This window comes from Balaenoptera acutorostrata, chromosome 10 (genome assembly GCF_949987535.1).
Source record: "Balaenoptera acutorostrata chromosome 10, mBalAcu1.1, whole genome shotgun sequence".
Taxonomy (NCBI): domain Eukaryota; kingdom Metazoa; phylum Chordata; class Mammalia; order Artiodactyla; family Balaenopteridae; genus Balaenoptera; species Balaenoptera acutorostrata.
Genome location: NC_080073.1, coordinates 48,663,282 through 48,680,851, shown reverse-complemented (window position 1 = coordinate 48,680,851; position 17,570 = coordinate 48,663,282). Strand labels below are relative to the sequence as shown.

The 17,570-nt window shown below is 49.1% G+C and overlaps 1 protein-coding gene across 3 annotated transcripts in view; it reads left to right on the top strand.

The window, feature by feature from the left end:
• The window catches only part of DLEC1 (DLEC1 cilia and flagella associated protein), a 113,754-nt gene that overhangs the window by 89,739 nt on the left and 6,445 nt on the right, over window positions 1–17,570 (top strand). For all 3 annotated transcript variants that reach the window (XM_057555820.1, XM_057555821.1, XM_057555819.1), the window contains 9 exons: window positions 9,023–9,176; window positions 9,581–9,691; window positions 10,664–10,794; window positions 11,293–11,475; window positions 12,260–12,330; window positions 12,793–12,944; window positions 14,186–14,304; window positions 14,855–14,925; window positions 17,303–17,508. In XM_057555820.1, the coding sequence (XP_057411803.1) occupies window positions 9,023–9,176; window positions 9,581–9,691; window positions 10,664–10,794; window positions 11,293–11,475; window positions 12,260–12,330; window positions 12,793–12,944; window positions 14,186–14,304; window positions 14,855–14,925; window positions 17,303–17,508 (1,198 nt within the window). The remainder of the gene's footprint in view (window positions 1–9,022; window positions 9,177–9,580; window positions 9,692–10,663; window positions 10,795–11,292; window positions 11,476–12,259; window positions 12,331–12,792; window positions 12,945–14,185; window positions 14,305–14,854; window positions 14,926–17,302; window positions 17,509–17,570) is intronic.

Sequence of the window (17,570 nt, the reverse complement as noted above, 5' to 3'; positions counted from 1 at the left end):
GTTCAATTTCATTTTTCTACATGTGGTTATCCAGTTTTCCCAACACCATTTGTTGAAGAGACTGTCCTTTCCCCATTGGGTGTTCATTTTTTTTTAATTGAAGTATAGTTAATTTACAATGTTGTGTTAGTTTCAAGTGCACAGCAAAGTGATTCAGTTATACATACACATAATATATTCTTTTTCAGATTCTTTTCCATTATATGTTATTACAAGATATTGACTATAGTTTCCTGTGCTATACAGTAGGTCCTTGTTGCTTACCTGTTTTATATATAGTAGTGTGTATATGTTAATCCCAAACTCCTAATTTATCTCTCCCCACCCCTGCGCCACTATCCCCTTTGGTAGCCGTAAGTTTGTTTTCTATGTCTGTGAGTCTGTGTCTGCTTTGTAAATAACTTTATTTGTATCCTTTTTTTTAGATTCCACATATACGTGATATCATATGATATTTGTCTTTCTCTGTCTGACCTACTTCACTTAATATGATGATCTCGGGAATTCCCTGGCAGTCCAGTGGTTGGGACTTGGCGCTTTCACTGCTGGGGCCCGGGTTCAGCCCCTGTTTGGGGAACTAATATCCCACAAGCAGTGCAGCGCAGCCAAAAATGAAAAAGAAAAAAGAAATCTCTAGGGCCATTCATGTTGCTGCAAATGGCATTATTTCATTCATTTTTTTAATGGCTGAGTATTATTCCATTGTCTATGTGTACCACATCTTCTTTATCCATTTATCTGTTGATGTACATTTTGGTTGCTTCCATGACTTGGCTATTGTAAATAGTGCTGCAGTGAACATCAGGGTGCATGTATCTTTTTGAATTATGATTTTTCTCTGGATATATGCCCAGGAATGAGATTGTAGGATCATATTTTAATGCTGTTTTTAGTTTTTGAAGGAACCTCTATACAGTTCTCCAAAACTGTTGAACCAATTTACATTCCCACCAACAGTGTAGGAAGGTTCCCTCTTCTCCACAACCTCTCTAGCATTTATTATTTTTAGACTTTTTGATGACGATCATTCTGACTGATATGAGGTGATACCTCATTGTAGTTCTGATTAGCATTTCTCTAATAATTAGTGATGTTGAGCATCTTTTCATGTGCCCATTGGCCATCTGTATGTCTTCTTTGGAGAAATGTCTGTTTAGGGTATTCTTTTTTTTAAATTTTTTAATAAATTTATTTATCTATCTATTTATTTATTTATCTACCTATCTATTTATTTACTTATTTATTTTTGGCTGCGTTGGGTCTTCATTGCTGCGCGCAGGCTTTCTCTAGTTGTGGCGAGCGGCGGCTACTCTTCGTTGCAGTGCATGGGCTTCTCATTGCAGTGATTTCTCTTGTTGCAGAGCACTGGCTCTAGGCACATGGGCTCAGTAGTTGTGGCTCACAGGCTCTAGAGCACAGGCTCAGTGGTTGTGGCGCACAGGCTTAGTTGCGCCGTAGCATGTGGGATCTTCCCTGACCAGGGCTCGAACCCATGTCCCCTGCATTGGCAGGCAGATTCTTAACCACTGTGCCACCAGGGAAGTCCCTGTTTAGGGTATTCTTGGCTCTCTTGTCAAATATTAGTTGAGTGTATACATGGCATTTTTAAATGAGCGAATACCATTGTATTCTGGGAGGAACACACTGGAGATTTCGAAGGTTATTAGTGATATTCCCTCCCTCACTCCCTCCTTTCCTTCCTTCCTTTCTCATGGAAAATTTCTTACGTATATAAAAATAGTATAGTATAATGAACCCCTGTGTATCCATCATCTACTTTCAGTGATTATCAAATCACGGCAAATACTGCTTCATCCACATGCCTCATCCATTTCTGCCCCCCCACCCTTCTCAAACTATTTTGAAGCATAATATTCATTTTCTTAAGTTGACTGGTGGTAACATTTTGTTTCTTAAGCTAGGCGGGGGTGGTACACAGATGTTCTTTTTATTATTATTCTTTAAACTGTATAGATATTTAAACTGTATATTTGTTTTGTAGTCATTTCTGCATGTATTTTGTATTTTGTTATAAAAACTTTAACTGCTCACTTTAAATCTTCATGAATACTTGAATTATCCTCCAAAGAGAAAGTGCCATTTTATACTTCAACCTCCAGGGTATGAGATGCCCATCACCCCAGACTCTCACAGTGACAGACATTCTCAGACTTTTGGTACTTGGACCAGCAACAGGGGGGAAAGTACCAGCAATGTCTCATTCAAATGTGCTTTTCTACAGCTAACATTATGGGTCTAAGTATGAGTCTTTTCAAACCCACCGGTAATTGCTTGGTTCTTCATGGTCCTTAAATAAGAAGGTTAAGTCTGTCTTCTCCTCAGGCAGAATGAATGCATTTTATTCAGTCTCTGCTTATTTCCTTTCTTATCTCTATTCTTTCTTCTTAAAGGACCTTGTATTAATCAGAATGTTTACAGTTGCAAGTGAGGGAAACACATCAACTTAGGCAAAAAAGGGGAACCATTGGCTCATGTACCTGGGCATTCCTGCCCTACTGAATCCAGGGCTCCAGCCTCTTCCTTTGTCTGGTCTTCTACTGCTCTCTCATTGTCCACCCTCCTTCCCTCTCCTGCACCCACCCCATCCTTCAACTCTGCTTCTCTCTCCTTGTTGGCCTTTCTCTCCCCTATTGGCAGGGGCCCTTGGCCACAATGCCCCAGGGAAGGGGGCCACTTGGAGCTCCAGGCTCACGCACTCCCAGCTTAATAACCTCTGTGAAAAATGAAATCTGCTTTCTCCAGAGAGACACTCTGAATGGATCTCTTTGGTCACCTCCCCTCACAGGCCCTACCTCCCCGTGGCAGGGGGCAAGGATCCAGCTCCAGAAGAGGCAGGTGGGAAAGCTTGCTGGACAGTAAAAACAATAGCTACCACAGTCTACCACAAACCTGCTGGATCTATACTGCATGAGTTTAACCATTTTCCTCATATTTTCCATCTCTTGGGGTTTTTCTCCTCGCTCAGGGATATGCCCTTGGCCCTGCAGGTCACTAATTCAGTCTCTGGTGGATACCCTTGTTTTGGCAATCATGCTTTTCAATTTCAAGCTTTTTTTTTTTATGAATTGTTCCTTTTCTATAGTCATCTGTTATTGTCTTATGGATGTAACAGCCTCTCAGATTACCCCGAGGAAACTAATTTTAGTTTCCTCAGATTCTGGTTTGGAATCTTTCTTCACTTTTTGGGTTTCTTTCTACATCTAATAATCCTTGGCTGCCCATTCCTGTTCTGAAGGAGGAAGTTGATTTGCATAAGGAGCCAGTGGTGTCAGTTTCCTCTGAGTATGTGGGTGCAGGTGTGGATGGAGTCCTCCTCCCAGGACTGAGTGTGTGTGAGTGTGTGTGAGTACCCTCAGAGCAGACAGCTTCCTGAATCCCGTAAAGGGAAGGGGCCTTTGGGGAAAACAGCCCAAGACAAGCAGTCGAGGAAACCCACACTGGCCACCTACACGAATCAGTCCCTTCCTTCCTTCATAAATAGGATCTTTTTTGGTCGTTTTTCCCTCGGAGACAGTTGAGAAGCCCAGTGTTCCTGCAGGATCTGCTGTGACCTCTCTCCAGGGCCACGCCAACATTCTTCACTGCAGGTGGGGTAAATCCTGCTGCAGGATTTACCAGTCTTCTGTGTGATGCCTGAGCTCTGGGAGCCAGTATAGCTGAACCCGCCATGCTAATCTCCCAGCGCTCCTTTAGTTACCTCCCCTGCTCTTTCCCCACAGCCCACCCTGCCTTGTGATGCCTCTCATTCCACTGTTAACGGAATCTCTGCTTGGCCTTCTCCAGGGGTCTTAAGTAATAGTTTTGTTCTCTGTTTTATCAGTTAATCTGATTACATCCTTTCTTTTAATTTTTTTCTCATTGGAATAGCATTATATTTACTTTATTCTTTATTTAAAAATTTTCACAAATTATGCATAATGTTAACATAGTGTATCTTATTATAATAATGATATATGGGGCAAATATAATAGTTGCCAGTCGGGACCCACTCTCCATCCTTCTCCACCCTGCTCTCCTATTTCTTCTCTTCCTCAACAACACTTGTTAGTCTATCCTTCAATGGTACTCATTCTGGTGTGTGTGAAGTGATATTTCACTGAGGATTTGATTTGAATTTTCCTGATGGCAAATGATGTTTAGCATCTTTCATATGCTTATTGGTTATCTATAGATCCTCTTTGGAGAACTATCTCTTGAATTCTGTGCCCATTTAAAAAAAATAAGGTTATTTGTCTTTTTATTATTGAGGTGCAAGTGTTCCTTTTTTTTTTTTTTTGAGGTGGAAGTGTTGTTCTTTATGTATATTCTAGATACATGTCTATTATTAGGTATATGATTTTCAAATATTTTCTCCCATTCTGAGAATTGTCTTTTCACTTTCTTGATGGTATGTATACTTTGAAGCACAAAAGTTTTAAATTTTGGTGAATTCCAATTTATGTATTTTTCTCTTTTGTTGCTTGTGCTTTTGGTGTTAAATCTAAGAAACCATTGCCTAATGTCCCAAATATTTACTCACATGTTTTCTTCTGAGAGTTGTACAGTTTTAGTACTTATTCTTAGGTCTCTGATACGTTTTGAGTTAGCTTTTGTGTATGGGGAGAGAAAAGAATCCAAGTTCATTCTTTTCCAACTAGATAATCAGTTGTCTCAGTACTGTTTCTTTTTTTTTTTTTTTTTTTAAATATTTCCTCTTTTTTATTTATTTATTTATTTATTTATTTATTTATTGGCTGTGTTGGGTCTTCAGTTCGTGTGAGGGCTTTCTCTAGTTACGGCAAGTGGGGGCCACTCTTCATCGCGGTGCGGGGACCGCTCTTCATCGCGGTGCGCGGGCCTTTCACTATCGCGGCCCCTCCCGTTGCGGGGCACAGGCTCCAGACGCGCAGGCTCAGTAGTTGTGGCTCACGGGCCCAGCTGCTCTGCGGCATGTGGGATCTTCCCAGACCAGGGCTCGAACCCGTGTCCCCTGCACTAGCAGGCAGATTCTCAACCACTGCGCCACCAGGGAAGCCCAGTACTGTTTCTTAAAAAGACTTTTCTTTATCCATTGAATTGTCTTGGCACCCTTTGTGAAAAATCAGTTGACTGTAAACATGAGGGATTATTTATGGGCTGTCAGTTCTGTTCCATTGATCTATAGGTCTGTTCTTATGCCATATCAACATTGTTTTGATTAATGTGGCTTTATAGTAAGTTTTGAAATCAGGAAGTATGAATTCTCCAACTTTGTTTTTCTTTCTCAAGATTGTTTTGGCTACTCTGGGTTCTTTGAATTTCTGTATGAATTTTAGGACCAGTTTATCAAATTCTGCAAAGAGCCAGCTGGGATTTTAATAGGGAGTGTATTGAATCTGCCGATCAGTTTGGGGAGTATTGCCATCCTGACAATATTAAGTCTTCCCATTCTTGAACATGAAATGTCTTTCCATTTATTTAGGTCTTTTCATTTCTTTCAGTGAGGTTTTCAGTGTACGAGTCTTGTGCTTTTTTTGTTAAAGTTATTCCTAAGTATTGTATCATTTTTGATGCTTTTAGAAATGGACTTTTCTTAATCACATTTTATTATTATTCATTGTTAGTGTGTAGAAATACAAATAGTTTTTTGTATATTGACCTTGTATCCTACAACCTTGCTGAACACATTACTTCTAATAGTTTTCTAAATAGAAGATCATGTCGTCTGCATTTAGAGATAATTTTACATCTTCCTTTCCTTTTTTTTTTCTTTTAAATTTTTATTTATTTATTTATTTATTTTTGGCCGTGTTGGGTCTTCGTTGCTGTGCACGGGCTTTCTCTAGTTGTGGCGAGCGGGGGCTACTCTTCGTTGCCGTGCATGGGCTTCTCTTTGCGATGGCTTCTCTTGTTGTGGAGCATGGGCTCTAGGGCACATGGGCTTCAGTACTTGTGGTGTGCAGGCTCAGCAGTTGTGGCTCGCAGACTGTAGAGCGCAGGCTCAGTAGTTGTGGTGCACAGGCTTAGTTGCTCTGTGGCATGTGGGATCTTCCCGGACCAGGGCTCGAACCCGTGTCCCCTGCATTGGCAGGCAGATTCTTAACCACTGAGCTGCGAGGGAAGTCCCTACATCTTCCTTTCCAATCTGGGTGCCTTTCCTTTCTATTTCCTGCCTAATGGACCTAATAATACTCCAGTACAGTGTTGAATGAAAGTGGCAAGGGTGGACGTCCTTGCCTTGTTCCCGATCTTAAAAGGAAAACATTGTCTTTCACCTTTAAGTATGATATTAGCTGTAGGCTTTTTGTAGATGTCCTTTATCAGGTTGTGGAAGTTCCCTTCTATTCCTAGTTTGCTGATTGTTTTTCTCATGAAAGAACGTTAGATTTCATTGAATGTTTTTTCTGCGTCTTTTGAAATAATCATGCCATTTTTGTCCTTTTTTAAATTAATGTGGTGTTTTTCACTAATTTTTGCATATTAAACCGAAAATTTTATTTCTTATTTGACCTATTGTTTATTTAGGAGTGTGTTGTTTAATTTACACATATTTTTGTTTCCCAAATTATTTTCTGTTGTTGATTTTTAACTTGATTCTCTTGTCGGAGAACATACTTTGTATAATTTCAGCCTTTTAAATCTGAGGCTTGTTGTATGAGCTATCTTATGGTCTGTTCTAGAGAATATTCCATGTACACATAAGAAACATTTTGCTGTTGTTGGATAGAGTGTTGTATAGAGGTCTGGTTGGTTTATAGTGTTAAGTCTTCTATTTCCTGTTCATCTTCTGCTTAGTTGTTCTGTCCACTATTTAAAATGAGGTATTGAAATCTCTAATCATTATTTTTGAATTGTCAGTTTCTCCCTTCAATCCTGTCGTTTTTTGCTTCAAGTATTTTGGAACACTGTTGTTAGACATGTGTATTTATAATTGTAATGTCTTCCTGATGGATTGATTGTATTTATAATTATAATTTATAATTATAAAATACCCTTCTTTGTCTCTAGTAACAATTTTTGTCCTAAAGTGTATTTCATCTCACATTAAAATAGCTACTATAGCTCTCTTTTGGGTACTGTTTGCAGTATATTTTTCCATCCTTTTACTTTCAGCGTATTTGTGTCTTTGAATCTAAGGTGTCTCTTGTAGACAGTATACAGTGGGATCATTTTTTTTTAATGCATTTTGCCAATCTCTACCTTTTGTTTGGCTTTTGAATCTATGACCTATCTCAGTCTCGTTCTGTGGCTATAAAAAGATAGCGTGATAACTGCAATTAAACCTCATTTTCAAATATATTTTACAGCTCTTTATGGGGACAAGTCTTTTCTTCCTTGGTATTCTTGAAGATTGCCAAGCTGGCCAAGATGGTAAAAGTTTTTTTGTCTTTTGGAAAAATCCTTAATTATTGAACAAAGTGAACAGCGCTCAGAAATTTATGGCCCCCCCCCAAAAAAATGGGGGCGGGGAAGAGGTTAAAAAAAAAAGAAGATAGCATGAGACATCCTTGTAATGGGACCGTTCTGTGTCTTGACTGTGGTGGTGTCATGCGTATCTGCCTGTGATAAAATTGCATAGAAGTAAATACACACAAACAAGTCCATGTAAACCTGATGGGGTCTGAATAAGACTGCTGGATTGTATCCGTCTTGGTCTCCTGCTTGTGACATTGTGCTGTAGTTAGGCAAGATGTTACTATTGGGAAATTGGGTGAAGAGTGTACTGGATCCCTTTGTATTTTTTTTTTTTGTTACAGCTGCATGTGAATCTACAGTTATTTCAAGATAAAAAGTTAAAAGCAAAATGCATGTTATCTCCATTCCTTATATAAGAAAAAAAATACCCTCAGACATATTTGTGTGGGTCTATTTCTAGGTTTTCTACATTGTTCCATTGATCTGTTGTATACATCCCTCCACCAGTAACACACTATCTTGATTGCTGTAGCTGTATAGTAAGTCTTAACATCCAGTAATTTCCCACTTTATTCTTCGTAAAAATTGTTTTAGTCTGTGTCCTTTATCTTTCTATATAAATGTTGCAATAAGCTTGTCTATATCTATAAAAATCCTGGCTAGGAGTTTGATAAGAGTTGTGTTAAACTTAATAGATCAATCTGGGGAGAATTGACATCTATGTTGAGTCTTTTAATCCATGAACATGATTTATGCCTCTCTATTTATAGTCATCTTCGATTTCTTTCATTGGTGTTTTTGTAGTTTTCAGCACACAAATTCTATATGTGTTTTATTAGATATTTACCAAAGTATTTCAATTTTTTGAGCAATTATAAATGGTATTATATTTTTAACTTCTGTTTCTTTTTTTTTTTTTTTTTTTTTAATAGCTACTTTATTTATTTTATTTATTTATTTATTTTTGGCTGTGTTGGGTCTTCGGTTCGTGCGAGGGCTTTCTCTAGTTGCGGCAAGTGGGGGCCACTCTTCATCGCGGCGCGGGGACCGCTCTTCATCGCGGTGCGCGGGCCTTTCACTATCGCGGTGCGCGGGCCTTTCACTATCGCGGCCCCTCCCGTTGCGGGGCACAGGCTCCAGACGCGCAGGCTCAGTAGTTGTGGCTCACGGGCCCAGCTGCTCCGTGGCATATGGGATCTTCCCAGACCAGGGCTCGAACCCATGTCTCCTGCCAGATTCTCAACCACTGCGCCACCAGGGAAGCCCCTTAACTTCTGTTTCTACATGTTCTTTGTTAGCCTGTAAAAATGTGATTGATTTTGGAGTTCCCTGGCGGTCCAGTGGTTAAGACTCTGTGCTTTACTGCCGAGGGCCCGGGTTTGATCCCTGGTCAGGGAACTAAAAATCCCACAAGCTGCCTGGCACAGCCAAAAAAAAAAAAAGTGATTGCTTTTTATGTGTTGACTTTTACCCTGTCACTTTGCTGACTCGCTCATTAGTTCTAAGATTAAAAAAAAAAATAGATTCCTTGGGATTTTCTACGTAGACCATCATGTCATCTGCACATAGGGAGGAGTTTTAATTCTTCCTTTCTGTCAAGTATGCCTTTTATTTCCTTGTGTTCCAGCCACCTGCCTGTGTATGCCGAGGTGCAGGAGCCCTACGTGTACCTGCAGAGCAGCCAGGTGGAGGTCACCAACCTCTACGTGGGCGTGCCCACCGAGACGCCTGTCACACTCATCAGTGGCACGCTCCTGCCCACCCAGTTCCACTGGGGCAAGGTGGGTGAGCCCACGCTGTCGGGCCCTAGGCCTGCAACCCTCAGCCCCAGAGGCCTGTGTGGAGGGGGACATTGCCCCCCAGACACCTCCCAGAACAGATTACTGCCCCTGGCGCTGACTCTGCCGCCTGCCCCAGGTGCCACGGCAGACGGGGCCACGTCCCTGTTTCCTATCACCCTGGGCCTCCCAGCGTGGCTTATTTAGTCCGGGATGAGGTCCACCTGTGGTGGGAGAGGAGAGGGACCTGTGGTTTATCCCCACCCAGGAGCACCCCACCCTGCTGGTCTCGCTGGGGGCCCCCAGTCCACCAGCCTCCCCAGTGTATGCGGCGGTGCTGAGCCCTCTGTCTGGACCCCGGGTCCATCCTGGAAGCCCAGCACGTGACCCACCCATGTGTCTGCCAGCTCCTGGGGCTCCAAGCAAGCTTCTGCACAGCAAAAGTCTCCCCCAGGCGTGGCACGCTGGGCCCCAGTGAGGAGCGCCAGCTCAGCCTAGAGTTGACTGCTCATACCCAGGTGAGTGAGGGCTCAGGGGCCTGCGTGCCCAGGAAGGTCCCCCGGCTGCCTGCGTCTGTCCCGGCCAGGAGGTCTACCCCAGACCCCTCTCCTGGGCTGTGTCAGTGGGGAAGAGACTTCTTGCATTTGGGTCTGGGGTCCCCATTCCCACTGGGCCTGCTGTCTAGGGACACAGGGCCTGGATGTGCCCTGACACCCTTGGGCACCACCATTAGCCCTCGCCAGGCCATTCTCTTTGGCACAGGTGGGCCCAGCTTTCCAGCTGCCCGGGGATGCTGAGCAGAGCTGCTGCCCACGGCGGGCCCTGTGCTGGGTGCTGCAGGGGAGTCTGAGCGGCACCCAGGTTCCTCCCAAGAAGGACACAGCTTCTCCTGGGTGCAGCCCACAGGAAGGCCATTGGGCTGAATGTGCTCAGTACTGGGTGGTTGCCGGCTCTCCGTTTGTGGTTCTTGTGGGGAAAGAAACTTCTTCCTCGCAGGGTCTAGCAGCCCCAGGTCCCAGTCCTCTCTGGCGAACATGTGGACGGTGGGCTTTCTTACACAGCTGAGCCTGAGCTCGAGGGTGACGGCCGGGCCCAGGCCTGGCACAGAGCAGACCTCACGCAGGAAGGGCTTGATTTCTATGGTAGCAGCTTCATCAGGATAAATGTGCGGCTTCTCCAGAGGTCCGCTTGGAGGGGTCTCCTTCACGTGGGCCTGCCCAGATATTTGGAGCCGACTCACAGCCAGGAGCCCTGAGGAAGGGGCCAGGCCTCCGGGGGTGCAGGGGTGGGCTGACAGGCCGGGTCTGGGCATAGTGGCCCACTGGAGGGTCTGGGAGCCCTTCCACAGAGATGAGCCTGGACAAGACCTTTGGGTTGAGCGCCCCCCCCAAGCACCCTCCTGTGCTGCGGGAGCCCATCTGAGGCCCCTCTGCTGAGGCCAAGCCCTGGGCTTTACCTGAGTGATGCACTCCCGGTGGGCTTCCTCATAGGAAGAGTTGATGGACCTGGCCCTCCCTTGTAACGTGTCGGGCATGAAGGAGCCACTGGTTCTGGGCATTTCCGGGAAACCCCGGGGACTGCAGGTGGCCATCGCCATCTCTGCAGAGGACGGTGACAGCAGGTGAGCCCAGGGCAGGCCCGGGACCTGGGGGCTGAGGCAGCCGCTCAAAGGACCGGCCTTGAGGTGGTACCAGCCTCCTCCCCGTGATTCCCGCGGCTGGGAAAAGGCCCCTCACAAACTCTCTGGGGACAGCCCCATCCACCCCATCACCGCCTTCTCTGTGGTCTTTCCCCACACACCGGAGGCATGGTGTTCAGGCGGGGAGGAGATGGCAGGGGACGGGGCTGTGGGTACCTTGGGCTTTCCCACGCGAGGCCCGGCAACTGGGAGACAGGCCAGTGTGCCCCCGGCCAGGGAGAGCCTGGGGGGTTTGCGGCCTCTCTTGGCATCATGGGTGGGCGAGGCGGGTGTGTCTGTGGGGTGGCAGCTTAACGAGGGCTTGGAGGATGCAGCCTGGCTTCCGGGTGTGTCTGGCGCCCCCAGCCCCAGGTGGCTCGCTGGGCAGGGCCGAGGGTGGCGTGTAACCTGGCGCTCACGGGCTCGGGGCGATGTTGCCAGCACAGAGCTGTGGCCAGGCCACCCGGAGAGGCTCCACCTGGACTTCGGCTCAGCAGTGCCGCTGCGGACCCGCGTGACTCGCCAGCTCATCCTGACCAACTGTTCCCCGATACAGACCCCTTTTACCCTCAAGTTTGAGTATTTTGGGAGCCCTGCAAACAGCCTGCGCCAAAAACCCAGCCGGTAAGTCTGGTTTCTTTCAGAGGCTGTTTCTGGGGAGGATGTGGCCCACTGAGGTGGAGGGCTTCAGACAGGCCAGGTGGTACTGGGGCCCGCGGACAAGGGAGAGGTTATTGTAGGTGGAGGGAACTGTGGGCAGAGATACAGCGAGGCACGCTGCAAAGCTGTAGCTCGGAATCAACTGCAGTGAAAGTATTTACACCGAGAGGTTGGCTAAGTTTACCAGCACCCCGCTGCAGACGCCTTGCCACCAAAGCTCCTCGGGCGGGGGTGGGAGTGGGGGAGTGGTGGCGGGAGCTTCAGAACCACCGACTGCTGGTGTTGCAGGGCACCAGGAACAGCTCCTGAGCCATTAACTTGCCCATTGCAGAAAGCGTGTGTTCAGTGCAGGACAGATGTCAGCAGGAAAGAGTGGAAATGGCCTGTTGCAGAAGGCTGGACAAGGGTTGGGGAATCTGGGCTGGGTTTGCATCCAGGGGTCACCAAGGTGCAGAGCCTGGGGATCGGGGTCCCTGCCCTGGAGCCCTCCTGAGTTTGTTGGGAGGCAATCCCTGGGGCTGGCAGGTGGCCTGCAGCTGGGATGCTTTGGGTTGTAGGGGTGCAGCAGGAGCAAAGACCACAGACAGAGGTGAAGAGGAGGCCTGACCAGCTCTCCCCTGGGAGGAGCAGGCAGGGCCACCTTCCTCCGCTGGGCACCTGGGGGGATGCTGGTTGCCAGAGGAGGTGGCTCAGGTCTGGGGAAGGGCCCGGATGGCTTGATGTGATTTCCATGTCCTGTCTTGTCAAGCCCCGACATGCCTCCTGCCCTGCTGAAGATGGCTCGGATGCGGGAGCTCTTGGCCAAACGAGAGCAGCTGGGTAAGAGTCCCAGGGCAGGCGCTGAGCCCAGGCCTGGCCAGAGCGGCGTTTCGTGTGGCCTTCCAAGGAGGTGGGCCAGTTGCTGCAGGAGGGGACCCTGACCAGAGACCACTTCTCAGCGCCTTTTCTAGCAAGGTCCCTGAGATGGCCGTGGCCCTCCACCTGACAGCGCCCCCTCTTTTAAATGAGGCCATCCCCTTGCCAGGGCGTACGGCTTGTGCACAGGGCCTGGCTTTGATTTGGGAGGGGTGATGGCTCAGAAGGGAGGGCTAAGGCTCGGCCCTTGTGGGAGGTGAGAGAAGCTGGACCCTGGGCCCCAGGCTCCCAGGAGGAGGGTCTGTTTAGCCAGACCAAGGAGAGGCTGTAGGTTGGCTTGTCTGGTTCAGTGCTTTGCTGACGCTTGAGGGTTTGGACCTCTTTCCTGCCCTGGGGCCTGAATCCCTGTTTCTGGTTCTCCTGCAGAGTTTATGGAAAGCATGCTGTCCCACGGAAAAGGAGCTGCCTTCTTTCCCCACCTCTCCCAGGGTGTGCTGGGGGCCCACCAGAAGCTTGGCATTGACCTCACAGCCTGTGCGAACATGTGGGGCGAGTACTGGGACAGCCTCATCTGCACAGTAAGGAAACAAAGTAAACATGTCCCAAATCCTAGGCTACTGAGTTATTGCACAGAAGATTTTCTTGAACTATTTAGTAAATTGGATGGGTTAGTTATAGTAGATATTTGCTCTAAATTGTGCTGTGCCCAATGACAAAGAGTTGATCACCTTAATATACAAAGCGTTTCTTAACTAACAATAAGGGGGGCAAAAGCATCCCAAATAGGCAAAGGGTTTGAATAGGGAATTCAAAAATGACAAATAGAGATGGCCAGTGAACATGAAACATGTCACCGGCACTGGTAACTAAAGAAGTGAGAGTTAAACCACTGAAATACTAGTCTTTGTGAGATTAGCGAGGTTCAAAAGTTGTCAGGGAAGGTGCAGGGGAAAGGTACTCACGTGCACGGCGAGGCCGGCTGGGAAATGTGTGGCACCCTTCGGAGGCACTTCTGCAGGGCGCTGGGGACACACAATTAAGGTTGCCCCAAGGAAAGGAATGGATACAGGGAACAGATAAATTCATACCAGGCTTCCTTTTCTTCTCAGCGTTGTTTGTAATAGAGGGGGGAGAAAAAAGGAAACAGTGTAAACATCCATTGTCCGTCAGGAGAAGATCGGATGAAAACATTAGGCTACATCCATGCCATGGGATTCCGGACAGCCCCTTAAATGATGCTGTAAACCTTCATTAGTAAAATTATCATATGTTGTAAAGAGAAAAGAGATTACCAAAACAAAGCATGTGCAGAATGCTCCTCATTTATATCTGTGTTTTATGCACACAAGTCTGTCTAGACAGTGGTACACTAAAATGTTAACAGTGAGTCATGCTGGGGGGCGGGGTAGGATCATGGGTGAAATACATTCTATTTTAAATTTTAAAAAGACATTTATCACCTTTTATTAGCAGAGAAAAATAATAAAGTTATTTCCATTTAAAAGATAAAGACATTTAATCAAAGGGGCCATAAGAGGCCAAAGACTCTCAGCCTGGGAGATCCGTGCAGTCGCAGGGCTGGGCGGGAGAGCAGAGATGGGAGGGCAGGACAGGGAAGCCGGGGCTGGGAGGCCAAGCCTTTGGAGGGTCTGGGGTGAGCGTCAGACAGGGGGCAGTGAGTCCTCGTCCAGTCGCGACCAAGCTTTGGGGACCCTGGGCTGGCTGGAGGAGGGAGGGCCTCTCACGGAGGGGATGGGGAGCCAGGGGATGCGGTAGCAGCCGGTGACGAGAGCGACGCATGATTGGTGTGTGCTTGCAGGTGGGAGACCTGCCTCCAGCGGTCATCCCGGTGCACATGGTGGTGGTGGGCTGCCCCATCAGCTCCCACAGGACCGCCCGCTACACCACTGACCAGATCCAGAAGGAGCCTGTTGTCAGGTATCCCTGCCTCACCCCCGCCCGCCTCCTGCTCTAACCCTTGAAACCCTCTGGCCTCCACCCTGGGCTGCCCACGCCAACTCGTTGCTGTCCCGCCGGCCCAGGGCCACTTGGTGCCACCCAGCTCGAAAGCCCCAGGCCAGGGCTACCCCAGAGGAGAGAGGCCTCAGGGGGCACGGCCGTGATCTGCACATCTCCGCGGGCTTTGCGGGGACGGGAGTAGCGAGTAGTCACTGTGGTCTGAGGTCAGGGCCGGACTCGGGACCCCTCACTCCAACTGCGTTGGGGTCTGTGTGGTTGGTCAGTGCGGTTGCAGGGTGGGTGGGGTTTACTAGTTAGCAGCCCTGGCTCATGGTTCACCAGGCACCACATGGGGAGGGCCTCCAGCCCTGGGGCTCGGTGACACTGGGCTGAAGACAGACCGCTGTGGGGCCTCCTGCCTGCCTGAGCCCCGGCCCCGGCCCCAGCCCCGGCCCTCCTCTCTCAGGTGAGCTGGCCTGCGGGGTGTGCGCTGGCCGTGGCCCTGCTGACCTTCGTCTCCTGTCTCCAGGTTCGGCACCCGGGTCTCTGGAGGAGACACAGTCACCCGGATCCTTCGCCTGAGTAATTCCAGCCCCTGTGGTGAGATGCTCACGAGAGAAGTCGGGGCTCTTGCTTCAGGCTCTGCTGCTTGGTGGGCCAGGCTGGGAGGGAAGACTGGGGTGGGGGGAGCTGATGGCCCGTGACCTGGAGCCAAGTGGGCTGGGGTACGGCGGAGGGAGGCCCCCAAGGGCCAAGGTCAGGAGTGGCCAAGCCAGTCTTGGGTTGTCAGAGCCACTTCCACCCAAGAAGACAGGACTTGCCCTTGCCTGTAGGACCTGGGGTCTCCCAGTGTCCATGGGCCACAGATGCCCTCCCCTGGTCGGGTTCACTTTGCATAGGGACAGGCCCTTGTAGGGGACACCTTTTCTCTTCCCTTCAGCCAGCAGCCCCCGAGCTATTTGCCAGGTGCTGTGCAAGGGGCTGGGGATACAGAGGCAACAGGACAGCAGGGGCTGTGCCTGATGGGCAGGACGGACGTGACCATGGGCTGCCAGCGTAGAGTGCACTGAGTGCGACTATGGGGGCGGCCAGAGTGCTGGGGGTCTGTGTTGAGGGCCATCAGGCTGAGGCCAGGAGGAGAGTGACCCAGCTGGGACTGAGGGAGCGTATGGGCCACAGGAAGAGCCAGGGCCAGCTGAGAACCAGAGTCTCCCGGGGATTATTTAAAGCACCTTGAGGCTGGGCCACCCCAGAGCAAGTGAACCAGAGTCTCTAGGGGCAGGGCCTGGGCACTGTGGTTTTTAAGCTCCTCGGGGACTCAAGGGAACATCCTGTTGGTGGAAGAGAATGGCCACTCTGTGACCTTGCTTATTTTTGTCCACTGGATCTGTGCATTTGGGGTGTATTGGACCACTCTAATCATATCTTTATCAAGTTCTTCTGGCGTTTGTAGTTTTGCTGTATGTTTTTAGCTTCTGTATTGTTAGATGCACTTGACAACTAATGATGCCTCTTATCACCCTGTAACCTTCCTCTTTGGCCCCTTCAGTGCTTAAATCCCACCTTGCCGAATAGCAACATTGCTCTCCCTGGTTGCGTACTGGCATTTGCTTGGTATGTCCTTGCCCATCCCTCTGTTTTCACCCTTTATGACTTTGATGTGTGTTTCTTTGTAAACAGCCGAGAGCTGAGCTTTAGAAAACCTAATCTATGTATTTCTTCTTACTTTATGATTTATTTCACTGTTATTTTTCTACTTTCTTCGTTTTGCTTTTTGTAACTTCTGTTTTCCCTTTAATTTGGGATTTCTCTTCTACTTTCCTGGTTACCGTTGCTTCCTTGGGGTTCATCATCACATGCACATTTCTCCTTACCTGAAAGTGAGATTGTCCTCTGAACTTGAGAGTATGGAGGCCATTGGTGGCCTTGGTGAGAGTGATTCCGTGCATGAAAGAGGCAGATAGATACCAGGTAGCAACCCTAGGGACTACATGTTCGGGGACCTTGTGTGGGCATGTTTCCACCAGGTGTTCACTCCCCAGGGGCGAGCCATGAATCCGAGGTGAGCTGGGAGTGGGGGGAAGCGCTCATGGATTGTTCGTCCTCCAAGCTTGCTGTGGAGAGGAGAGGTGGTACTGGAAAGGTCTGGCAGAGGGAAGCTCGTTTAAGTGCTGTGGGGAAGCAGCCAGGAGAGAGGGGAGATGGGACACATCTGGCCCCTGAGAAGAGGGGTGTAGGGATGGGGTAGATGCAGACAGAGGGGGGGCTCCGGGCAGGACTTTTTTCTGGGAGGTGAGGTGGGACCACCCACTGAGTGCCAGAGGACACCAGGGAAGAGTGTCGTGGTGCAGGTAGGCAGGGACGGCTGAGCAGGAAAACAGTGATGGGCAGAGTGGGGGCACAGTTTAGGTTGGGGACATTTATGGGGGTGGCACGTTGTTTAGAATGCGGGGGACTTGCTCACTGGGGCCTAGACGGTCGGTTCTGTTCCCCCAGGGTTAGGTTTTTGCCCAGTGGGTACAAGGATGGGGGCAAAGAGAGAGATGAGAAACCTGGCCAGACAGTTGCCAGTGGCAGCCCCCAGAGACTCGCCTGGCTGGGGAAGGAAGTGAAGGCAGGCGGGCGCTAAAGGATGGAGGGGAGAAGGCAGGGGACACGGGGGGTGAAGGGCCCAGGGGTCAGCAAATAGGCCAGAAGGAAAGGAGGGTGTGGGGAGAGCACAGGGAGCCGGATTTCTGCATCTGGACATGAAACCTGGTCTTGTGATCCAGAGGGCAAGGGCTGATGGAGCCGATGGCATAAGCCTGTAGACTGTCCTAAGACAAGAATTGCCTGGAAGTGACATTGGGAAGCCAGGCCCCCTCCACCCTGAGTGTGGGAGACCCGGCAGCCTCCGGGGGCTGCGGGGAGGGGGGGTGCCCAGGGAAGAGTCTGCCCCTTCCTTATCCCTCGCCTGTCTCCCCCACGTCTGCCCCAGACATCCGCCTGGACTGGGAGACCTACGCTCCAGAGGACAGGGCGGACCGGCTGCTGGAGCTGCTGGTGTTCTACGGGCCACCCTCCCCGCCGCGGGACCAAGCTGGGAGCGACCGCCTGCGCCCTGAGGCCCCTGAGAGCAGCAGCTCCTTCTGGTCCCCAAGTCCCTCCGACGTGTCCAAGTCCAGCCGTGAAGCTGCCCAGCCTGTGAGCAGGGGTGGCAGGAGGGCTGCTGGGCTGTGGCCAGTGGGCCTCGAGCCTGCGTGAGC